Source organism: Coturnix japonica, chromosome 3, assembly GCF_054131305.1.
Source record: "Coturnix japonica strain WE chromosome 3, WE-NBRP24, whole genome shotgun sequence".
Classification (NCBI taxonomy): Eukaryota; Metazoa; Chordata; class Aves; order Galliformes; family Phasianidae; genus Coturnix; species Coturnix japonica.
Window position 1 is genome coordinate 59,829,571 of NC_140665.1, and position 12,067 is coordinate 59,841,637.

At 34.4% G+C, this 12,067-nt stretch overlaps 1 protein-coding gene across 2 annotated transcripts in view; it reads left to right on the forward strand.

Moving 5' to 3' along the window:
• The window catches only part of FAM184A (family with sequence similarity 184 member A), a 60,209-nt gene that overhangs the window by 25,085 nt on the left and 23,057 nt on the right, over nt 1–12,067 (forward strand). For both annotated transcript variants that reach the window (XM_085541763.1, XM_085541765.1), the window contains exons 7-9: nt 2,626–2,787; nt 5,287–5,412; nt 5,589–5,735. In XM_085541763.1, the coding sequence (XP_085397889.1) occupies nt 2,626–2,787; nt 5,287–5,412; nt 5,589–5,735 (435 nt within the window). The remainder of the gene's footprint in view (nt 1–2,625; nt 2,788–5,286; nt 5,413–5,588; nt 5,736–12,067) is intronic.

Genomic DNA, 12,067 nt, shown 5'->3' on the forward strand with positions numbered 1-12,067 from the left:
CTACACAAAGCATGTCAAAAGAAAGAGGAGCGGGGGGGGTAATATATTTTTGTTTGAAGCCATATTGGTTCATAGTTAGCACACAGTAAATTCTAGCTTCATATGTAGGTTTCTCCAAAAGTACTGCCTCGTATTTATTCCAGTGGAAACTTCAGCTGCTGCAAAGAGCACAGTAACAGTTTGATAGAATGAATTCTCAACTACAAAATGTATTTTTCAACATAATCACCACCCCTAGTTTTGCAAGTTACTTTCGAAGAAGCACCTCCTATATTTCCAACAAAAGATTATATGCCATTATCGTTTATAAGGAGACAGATTATTTACAGTGTACTAATATATTGATACATACAGTTTAGGTTAAACATATTCTCAAAACACTTTTAGTTTTGAGTTTACAATACATTAAAACCTAATTCAAATCTATCTTTAAGCTCTTATGTAATTGCTTTTGGTTGTTTTTTTTTTTGTGTGTGTGTGTGTTTTGTTTGTTTTGGTTTGTTTTTTTTATGATTAATAAATGAATATCCTTGAAATGTATCCTATTAATATCAAAACATCAGTCTGTTCTTTGGAACTCTTGTCTAGTTTTCACTTCATTGCTCAATAGGCCATACATGATTTTCATGTGTGCCTTAAAACAGACTTGAATTTAGGCATGAATTTAAGTACTTTTTTGCAGTAGTACATGTTCTGTACCATACTAGATCTGGATGTAGCAGGTGTTTTTCTAATTCTTCTGGCTTGCAACTTGCACAGACATTAAACTCTCTTTAGAAGAAAACTTTTAAAAGTGAATGTACAATATATTTTGAAAGTCATAATCTTTAGAGTTCAGCAGCAGGTGTGCTGAGTCAGTTGTGGGACCTTGTTAAACAGCAGTCTCCTTGGTAGCTATGGTTCCCTTTGCCAATACTTCAGATGTTGGAAAATGTACTAATTGATGCTGGAACTGCACTGGCTCTCTTTGACAGTATGCTTGCCTACATTTAAACGGATGAAAATACAATGCATTTGTTATTGTGAGCTAAACAGTCATACATGCATTTCAAAGTTTCATCTTGGAAAATTAGTAAGCACACTGAGTTAAAAAAAAATAAAATAGAACGCATAAGCATACTTGAGGAATAGGCAACTCTAACATAAACCAAAATAGGATATTTGTTCCATCTGCTATGTAATAGTTGAGCATACATATTCTTATGCTAGCATAATTGTCATACAGTATATTTTGAGTGTTAGGAGAATGAGAGAAACTGTGAAGAAATTAAATTCAGTGTAGTCTGTAAATCCACTCTAGTACAGAAGCAATGTGTTTTATTTTCTTACTATCTTTGTCTGAAGCACGTGAGTCAAGTACTTCACACTTTTAGTTCTGTGTTGACAGCTGAAAGTGGCTTCACAGACCTGAAAGAACCTTCTCTGAAATGTCTAGCATGCCTTTATCTCAGCTTTTATGTTTCTGCTGCTTCTTTCACTTTGGTTGTTGCTGTTGATTTTAGAGTTACAGATTACATACAGAGTAAGCATATATCACTTTCTGGGGATGTTAACTTGGTTCTGGCATATCTACTGAAAAGGCTGGTTTTGAACCTTTGCCATCCCATGTTCTTTTTTTGGCAGCTGCTTTATTACTCAAAGTGTGAGGAAAGGTCAACCCTCATTAGGCCAATCAATCTAAAATCAAGCTACAGAAGAAAATTATTATCTCCAATGCTTGCCTGACTTTTCTTTGAGAGTTCTGATAAGTCAAGACCAAGTTTTTTGTGTCCTAGAATGAGTTTACCTTTTTTTTTTATCCTTTTAGTTGTATTTCATTTATTTATTACTTCTATTTTTATTTTCTGTTCCTTTCACCAGTCAAGACCTTTTGGCAAGTCTGGTTTTAAGTACTGGTCATCTTTATGCAAAGGATTTCTGGTCATGTTACTATGGTTCATTTTACACAGTCATCAGCACTGCATTGTCCTTAATGGACTAGGTCTAAATGTCATGATTGGCATAATTATGTAAGATTTTCTTATCCTTTAGATCTGCTGGACTGCTGTTAATTCCCATGTTAATGGGATTGCCTACAGTGGGAGAGAGTTGTAGGGATGCATGTGTGTGTTTAGAGTTGCTAATGGTACTTGCATGTAATTTTGCTGACATACAGAAACAGTAGTTAATATTGCCGGTTCATACCCTGTTCTGTGTCTCTGTGATATGATCACGTTGCAGAAATTAGGTTGAGCTTTAAATGGGCTTACTTATGGACAGTCTGAAGACAGAGGAACATAAATGTTGCCACAAGTTAAAGTTTATGTATTTCAAAATAGTGCTTCTTGTGATTTTAATTTGCATAAAATATGCTTTCTCCCAGTAAAAATACTGCTAATTTCAGAACTTTTGTGTAACCTTGTTTAATGTGTCAAATCCTTTTATCCTTGTTTAATTTGTTTAACTTACAGTGTATTGCAGTAATTTAGCTTTAATACACAAAGATTAAGCGATATTAAAAGGGAAAAGAACAGGCTGTGCAAAGTAAAAATTATTTGAATTAGAAATTTGTAGAAAACCAAGTTGGCTTGACTGTTATTAATAATAATTATGTAATTAGCTTTTTAAAAACATTATATATTGTAGGTGTGTCGTTTGCAAGATCTCGTAAGAAAAAGTGAACAAGGCCTTGGTACTGCAGAAGGACATATCTCCAGTCTTCAAGAAGCTCAGGAAATACTCCAGAAAGAACTAGAGTTAACTAGAGCACGACTGCGAGAGACCACAGATTCACTGTATAATGTTGAGGTAACCATAATGTTGGAGAATAAATTGTTCAAAATACCATTACAGTGATTTCAGTCTTCTATTAAAATGGCAAGACACATTATAATTTATACATTATTGAAGGAGATTGATATGGTTTCTTTAAAGGGCTGTTTTCTCTTTTAATTCTGAGATGAGATAAATAATCTGAAAATGGTTTTTGTGTGTGTGTGTGTGTGTGTGTGTTTTTTTAAGGAATAATTTTAATGTTTGATGTGTATTGTTGCAAACACATTTTTTTTTATAGTTAATATAAACTCTACCTGCCAAAATATGCCTGTACAAAATACATCCAGAGTCAAATATTTCAGAGATTTGAGTGAACATAAGAACTTCATGAGAATGTTAAAAAAGATTGTGTTAAACCACTGCTATTCCAAACAAAGCACAGAACAAGACACCCGTTATAGAGATAATTAAAAAGTTTGTTGTTGTTTTTTGGTTGGTTGGTTTGTTGGTTTTGTCTTTCCCTGGAGGTCTTGCATCATACCATGTTTACCCCAAATAATGGTCAGTCTTAATTTTCAGCATGGATTTCAGAAGGTCCTTAAGAATAGTTTACAGATACATGCTATGATATCTTAGAAGTTGACAGGCTTACATCCAGAAAATGTGACCTCTTTACACAAAACAACTAATTTGTTTGAGCATAAATATCAATTTTGTCAGCTTAGTAGCTTGTCTGGCCTCTGACCTTTTTTCCAGAGAAGAAAAGTCTCAATTAGTCCCACTGTCAGCTCACTGTAGTACCTTATACACCTGGGACATTTCAATTCTTATCAATATTTCTTCTGCTATGTAATAATTAGAAATTAGTACCCCTTCTGTTTCCAGTGAGAAAAAGGGGAGGGAGGAGGACTTTTTTAGTTGTGTTTTTTGTTTGTTTGTTTGTTTTTTAAGCAGAATTTAAACTCTAGGTATTTTTCCATGCCTAGGCACTGTCTGAATAAGTTATACGGCTTCTACACATACAAGATGATTACAGAAAATAGTAAAATAGACATGACTTAGCACATTTGAACAGATCGGTTAAAATGCATGAGACTCTAAAGAACTGAACTCCAGGTGTTATGGCTATCTTCACCTACACTATTCCTCATTAAAATCACAATAAAATAAGATGTAAGGTTACACTGTGAGGATTATTATGATTACGTTCTAAGGAAGAAAATCTGCGATATGCGATTGTAAAGTTCTGAAACTATGTTAATCTGTTAGTAGCTCAGCAACTTTAATACTAAGTATAATTTTTTTCTCAATAAGTGAAGAACTTTTACAAGATCACAGCAAGCATTTGAAGTATTTAGCCATAGAGGTTGTGGATGCCCCATCTGTGGAGGGTCAGGCTGAATGTGGCTCTGGGCATCCTGGTCTAATGGCTGGCAACCCTGCCCATGGAAGAGGGGTTGAAACTAGATGATCTTTGAGGTCTTTTTCAACCAAGGTCATTCTATGATTCATTAAGTAGAGCAGCAAATATTTAAGAAAAAGGTCCCTGAATCTGATTTCATAACTGGTGTTATTTTCTTCAAAGAAGGAGCTTGAAGCAGGATATTGCTCTGCTGTGGGTTTTTCTGTTGTTGTTGTTGTTTTTAATTGTGTGTGTGTTTCTTGGGTGTGTTTCTTTTCAGCTGTGGTCATTGGATGTGCAGCTACTTACAAGTTTATTACTTCCTTGGAATTTTTAAAAATTTCACTAAATTTTTCTCCACTAACACATGAATATTCATATATTTGAACAGATCTTTAAAACTGCAAATGAAAAAATACTGCAGAAAAATTCTCTTTTGAAACCAAGTGATTAACATGTAGGTGGCCATGTTTGCTTCTTGTGAATGAAGCAAGCATTGTTGAGAGATATCCTTGTAAGTATGAATTTGGTAGTTTGCAATACTTCCCATACTACTAATAGTAAACAATACTATTTAAAATGACAAGATTTGAACAGAAATTGATAAAATTTCTAGAGTTGTTGTTGCGTTGGTTTGTTTGCGTTATTCAGACTCTGTTCCTGCTAGTCAAGAAATAAAAAGACATGTAAACTGTGTATCTAATCCAGATTGTTCAAAGTTTGTAATTCAGGTACTAATTGCTGATTTAAAAAACAAAACAAAACAACCAAAAAAACTGACAGGAAACCTGATAGACCTGCTCAAATTTTGATGTTGCTTCTGCACTGATTAGAACTGGAAGACCTCTTGAAATTCTTTCTAACAAATTGTGCTGTGATCTATTAAAGCTGAATCGGAAAAATATTACTTCAAAAATGACTTCTTGGAAAAAAATTCTTCTTGGAAATATGTTCCAAAAGTATACAATGGAGGTATAGGCACTAATCAGAAGGTACTTACTACAAAAGTAGTAGTCCAAGGTTTGTAAGGCAGTTGTAACTGAAGCTTGTGTTAGAATGTATGTAGATGTAAGGTTTGAAATACTTTTTTTGCTGCTGATCAGTCTCTATTGTGAAGTTTCTGTTTGCAGGGAGAACTAGACCAGGAGAGACAACAACATGAGGTAATGATTGCTGCCATGAGAGAAGAAGAAAAGTTCAAAGTTGACAGAATGGCTCGTGACTTGGAAATTAAATGGACAGAAAATCTTCGGCAAGTATTGATTTTTATACTTATTTAAGGAATAAAAGTATGTATTATATGTGAATGTAATAGCAAATGAAAAGCAAAACTAAGCCTTTTGTTATTATCTAAGCTTTTCCAATTGTTGCTGAACTCTTATTCCTTTTTCACTTCTCGCGTTTTAGTTATTTGACATTTACTTTTAGACAGGAATGTAACAAGCTTCGTGAAGAGCTGAGGCTTCAGCATGAAGAGGACAAGAAGGCAGCTATGACTCAATTATTGCAGCTTAAAGAACGTGAAAAAAATGCAGCCAGGGATGGATGGCAAAAAAAAGTTGAAGATCTTTTAGACCAGGTAATATGGTCTTTCTGAGATTTTGTAGGTCATTACAATATAGTTATTTATTACCAAGTAGCTACGTCAAATTAGTTGTGACTACTTTGACAAGTAGTTTCTTACCATAATGTTTTTTTAACCCTAATAATTAATGAACACTACAAGTAATATATGAAGGTATCTTAAAATGACGCTAATGTTCTTCTTCATGCTATTTGAATAAAACTTCTGCAGATTTTTTTGGGGGTAGTGGGAGTCTCATGTCTTCACTGTAAGATTTTTTTTATTATTATTATTATTTTAATTGTCTCTCTGGTCACCTTTATTACCAAGTCTAATACTTGAGACTTTTTTCCTCATTTTCCTGTTGTTATCCCATATCTTTACAATAAAGAAAATTTACAGGTCACTGAAAAGTCAAAACATCCTTCAGCTTTTATGATATTTTTATTACAGTAGTATCTTGAGTAATTTTCTCCATGAGGGTACAAATTGAAAGCAGTATGTTAAACTTGTTGTAGTACTTTTAACATGCTTCTAAAATGCTTATATTTTCCTTTGAAAAAATACCGTAATAGATTTCACCTACATCTTTAGAATGGAAAATGTTACAAATGAACAAATTTTTCTGCATATGGAGGAAATTTTTGAATCAAAAATCTCAGGAAGCTAACTGTAACAGGAATTTCATTGGAGAGTTTGTGGGTGAAGAAATGAATGCTTATGTAAAATATATATAAATATTTTTTTAAACTGTATCAAAATCTATTACTAAATATAATTATTATGACCATTATTACTATTTATGAATAGCATGTCTTTGGAAGACTAACAAGAAACAAAAGCAAGAGAGACTTCACTTGTATTTTTAATCCAACTGTTACTTTTCCATGTCAGTGTTTGAACTGGATAGTTATTTCACAAAGACCGAAAGATAATTATTGATGGTGGTATGGAATTAAGCTTTACATCTGTTATCACGTAATCAGCTTCTACATTTTATCCATTACATCAGGAAGTGAGAGAACTTCAGACTACAGTGTCTAAGGTGGATAACTTAACTCTTAGAGAAACAGATCTGTAGTAAATTCCTCTTGATTGCTCTACACAAAGGGTAGTTGCACTGAGTTGAATTAAAGAATCATAGACATGATGAGTTTGGAATAGACCTCAGGAAGTCCTATCTCCTTCTCAAATCAGAGTCAATGTTGGATTTGTCAAGTTGGCTAGGGCTTTTTCTAGGCAAGTCTTGATTGATACCACACATGAAGACTCTATAGCCCTTCTGAATATTCTCATCTAGTGCTTAATTATCCTCACAGTGATTTTTTTTTTCCCTTAGATTTAATCAGAACCTCCTCTGTTTCAGTTCATGACTGCTGTCTCTCATTTTCCTGTTGTACATTGCTGTAAGGGGGTTGGTTCCATCTTCTTGCTAACTGGAAGACCCTAAGACTTTTCTTCTTTAGACTGAACAAACCTAGTTCCCTCGGTCTGTTCTTGCAGTATGCATGCTCCAGTACCAGCCATCTTCATGGTGGCTCCCTTCTGAATTTCTTCAAGTTTATCAGCGTTACCATGGCAAACAAAGCTGAATGAACCGGAGGAAGAGAGTACTTCCTCCAAGTGAAATGCATCAAATGCCATGTTAAGAGAACTGATTACTTCCCTGAAACTACTGCTTATTGCTACAGCCCAGTATGCTGCTGGCATTTGTTGCTGCCAGAGTCAACTGCTGATTCATGTTTAGCCTATCGTTAACTGGATTATGTGCAGCAGAGCTGTAAAACTCTTTGTACCAATGCAGAGGTTTATTCCATCCCAGGGGAAGGACTTTGCATTCATCCTTGTTGAATTTCATGAGGTTCCTATTGGCTCATAACTGATGCAAGACCACTCTGGATAGTAGCCTTTCCTGTCAGTGTATTTTGTCCCATCCCCCTCCTATCATCCCCCAGTTTACTGTCATTCACAAATTCAGTTATGATACTTCCTGTCTCCTCCTTCAGAGCACTGAGGCACTTAAAAAAAAAAAAAATAAAAAAAAATCTTACAAATTCTACTTGTATAAATGTTTCAAGTAGAATACCATTGACTTTTCCCTTTAAGCTTTGTATGCCAGTCAGTTCTCATCCATCTGGCAATCCACCCATCTGAACTGTGCTACAGCTGGATTCAAGAATGTTAAAAATCTTGGTAAGGCCAAGGCTGCAAGCATCCTCTGCTTTCTCTTTATCCACAAATGTAATCACTTCAACATAGGAAAAAAAAATAAAAAACAATGATGGTGTTTTCAGTGTGGAAAAGAATGGGGGATTTTTAGTATGAATTTCAGAACACAGAGTTGACTATAGACTTTGGCTGCATTAGTCTAGAATGATATTGTTCTGCATTAGACCCACTTCAACACTTCAAAAACTTGTGCAATAAGCTCACCTTAGGGAGCCCCAGAGAGCTTATAGTTTAGTTTAAACAGACTGGAGGCAGTACTGAAATGAGATTCTTCTTTTACATGTGCATGTATATAAAGTCAGTGGTATTAGGAAGAATTCCAAATTTCAGTTTAATTTTGTCAAAAGGATGTTTTTTTCATTTCAGTTTCCTTTCAAACGTGCAAAGTAGAACACCCTAAGATACTGTAAAATTGTTAGACATGGTCCCGGTGTACATCAGTTGGAAGATTCATTTACAACTCATCTGAAAATCATGAGATCCATATCATTTCTGGGAAGAGAGCAAAGTTGTGACTCATCATTCTCTAGTGTGGACTTCTAGACCTGAAGCATTGCTCTGGTCCATACCAGCACTACTGTACGATCATTTGTCAAAATAATACAAGAGCAAAGGCTCATGCTCTCTACAAAATCATTTGTGAACTCTTAACTTGGCAGAAAATATGGTCTGTGCTCTTTATATTGAGAAAGTGACTAGATCTTGACCTTTTGGTGTATGGATGCTGTCCATAGAGGTTTAATTCAACAGTATATTGCAGTAGAAGGCATTTCAGAAGAATCTAATTATCACAAATTATTTGGGGAAAGGAGGGAATTGTAACAAATTACTTCTAGACAATAATGAGATAATGTATATTTGGCAGATGTAACCCAAGTTGAAAGGACTTAAATATTATTTTTCACAGGTAGATAAAATGTGATGTTCAGCATGAAACAGTGATAATAGTGTTCTTTTTACTCTAGAAAATATTGTGTTGCTTCATATGGATACATAGAAAAACTGTATGGAATATGCCTTTTTCAGGATACTCCTGATTGGTGCCAGAATAATAAATGAAAAGACACAGTTATCATTGGCAACAATATTAAAAATAAAAATAATAATAAAATCCAACAATTTATGACCATAAAATATACTAGGTTTTATTTTATATTTTGTCTACTAATTGCCAGATTTCTCCCTTCTAATTGTTGTTGCCTATTTAGTAGATGAAATCTAGCTTTTACATCAAGATGATATTTTTGCTTTTATGTCATTACTGCCTAAGTAGTCTTTCCTAGAATGCATGTAGGTTTATTGGTTTTGTAACAGTGGAGTTTCGTTGCAAGTAAAATAATTCCCTTGAGAGCAAATGCTTTTCAGCTGATCAAATGCTTAAATGCATTTTTGCCAGCTGTATAACCTCACTTAACATCTACAGTTAGATTTGTGGTTGATCCAGTTGACACTGATCCAGTTAACCTGTCTTGTGTGTAGCTCTCATCTCCGATATGAAAAATGGTTATAAAAAGCATAAAAAGAAAGTGCTTTTTATTTTTTCCCCTGTAAATTTTACTAAGCACTTCTATATCAATCCACATAGGAGTTCCTTCATGAATTATGTAAGAAGTTCAGATGTGCTAGTTCTTTTCCATTTTTCTTAGCTGTGGAATGCACTTTTAATGTTTTATTTCTTAAGAAATTTCACTGCTGAGAGGGCTTCACAGTGAACAAAATGGAAGGAATTTTCTTTTTTAAAGTGAGTGAGTTCTCTGTTCTTCTGCTTCATGTTCTTCAACCATCAATTCTGAGGAGAACTTAAACGCACAGAATAAGATACATATTCCTATATATTTCCTATTGTTATAAGTGTTTCTTTCTGTAAACTGATTTGAGTGCTGATTGTCGGTTATCTTTCCTGTATTTGAGCAAATATCGGCTTTTCTGTTGTCTCTTCAGTAAAACTCTTATTCAGTAAGAGAAAAGAAACTTTTTGTCAGCTTTTTTTTTTCCCCCCTCCCAGTTCTTAGATATTTTCATACTGTTACCTGTCAAGTATTAATGTGAAATTCTTATTTCTAATTTTGTCAATTCTTTGCACACAAAGATACCATCATTTTTAAATGAATCTAATGTACAGTAATGGGGATAAGTCTGAGAATGGACAAAAATATGCTACATGCACTTTGGTTTGGTAGCCCTTTATTTTTCCTTTTTTCCTGCTGCAAAATTGAAAAGGGTTTTGAAATCTGTGCTGAAAAGATAGTGGAAATTTTCCATTCAGAGTTTGTTTCTGTTATGGTGAGATTTCCTCTTTAAGCAATCTCATAGTAAGCATAAAATTGTTGATAACAAAGTACAAATATTGCTTTTTGATGGAGATCTTGTTCAAACTAGAATTATTGTTCAGGAAATAGAATGCTGTAGAAAAATCATAAAGCTCCTATGGACATCTATACATGACCAGTCTTCTACCTGAGTGCATTAGGTCTTTTATTTGCCTGTGTTCAGAGACCACGTGCCCACATCAGCAAAATCAGGAAATGCTAATTTCTTTCCTCAGCACAAGGATTAATGGCTTGTTCTACAGTCTGTGTAATCCTTGGTTTAGAAGATTTGCTGTCAAATGGATGCTGGAAATTTCTACTAGAGAAAACCTGCATATACTTATATATCCATTTCCTGAAGGAAGGGAGATTAACTTTTAGCACAGGATCATTTTACCCTGTTTCCTTTCACTTGATCTTGTCATGAGCACACTGGGTAAAGGCTTGTCTGTCAGAATCGAATAGGATGTAAATTTCAACCGACTCTTCCATCCTAACAATTGTCATTCTTGGTTTTGGTGATACTGGTAAGGCTAATATGACATCTAGTGGATGCTAAGTGTCTTCCCATAAGGTTTCTGGGCAAGATTTAAAATGGACATACAAATGTGAAATGTGAAAATCCCTAAGAATAAAAAGCAGAGTTGCACTAAGGAGGGGACGAAATGCAGGTCAGAGTAAGGTTCTATGTCTCTTCTCTATGGATATTTGTGTCCAGAGGGGCAAAGCTTTCTGCAGCTCTTGGAAACTTGTCACAAGTGATGACAGCTTTGAATGCAGTGGTCTAAAAAGGACTGTGCTTCAGTTCCTTAGGGTTTTATTGAGAGTATGAATACTCTTGTAATTCAGAGTCACTGAAGTCTTCAGAGAACCATCTGTTGAGGGTATTTCCCTGTTTTGAGACTGTCTGCACTTCTTAATAAGGCAGCTCCTTTGTTCTAGGCTCCATATTCTGTGCAGAGATGTGATCCTGAGATAGTCGTTTTTGGGGTTTTTTTTCCTGAAGATTGAACAATAAAACAAGTGCACAAGATGCAGCCAGCTGTACCATCTATTTCTCTGAGCTTTAGACTATGGTGTTTATTTTATTCTTTGTTTAAAAGATTCTGAATTTAATGTAGGAAATTCGTTAAAGACAATGTAAGATTAAGAGATATGATACAGACGAAAAAAATCCCAGAACAAAACAAGAGCTTTCAAAGTATTTTCACTGGGATGCAGTAGGAATACTAATAGATGTTAATTTTTCTTTTTCTTTCTGTTTTAGAACAAATGTGTAAGTGGAATTCATTTTCATCTCTCTTTTGGTCTCCATTTAATTTTGTCTCCCATGATGTTGTGTTTAGTTAAATTAAATACATCTATTTTGATGATTGAAGCAGTGATGCCATCATATCCAAATAAATTTGTCTGTCTTATCATAAACTTTTAATTGGAATGTAACATCAGTTTTTGTTTGGCAGTTGAGTTAGTAAATCTGGGAAGGACTAAAAGACTTTAATTCTGCCATCAGTGGATGAGAAGAACATTAAATTCTTAGTACAGTATGTAATTAACAATGCATGAGTAAGAAAAGAATTTAGTTTGCTTGGCTCTTACACTTCAAAAACTGATAAACAGAAACCTAAACCAAATCCAACAGTGAAACCATTTCCCAGATACAATTTTTACTTCATAACTGTATAGGTCTTTCCCTCAGTGTAAGACCAAGACTCTGGCAACAGTCTAGTTTTAAAGCATTACTCATAGCTTAACTGTTTGCACTAGAAGATAATTGTTCACATATTTGCAGAATATTGGTAAACATCT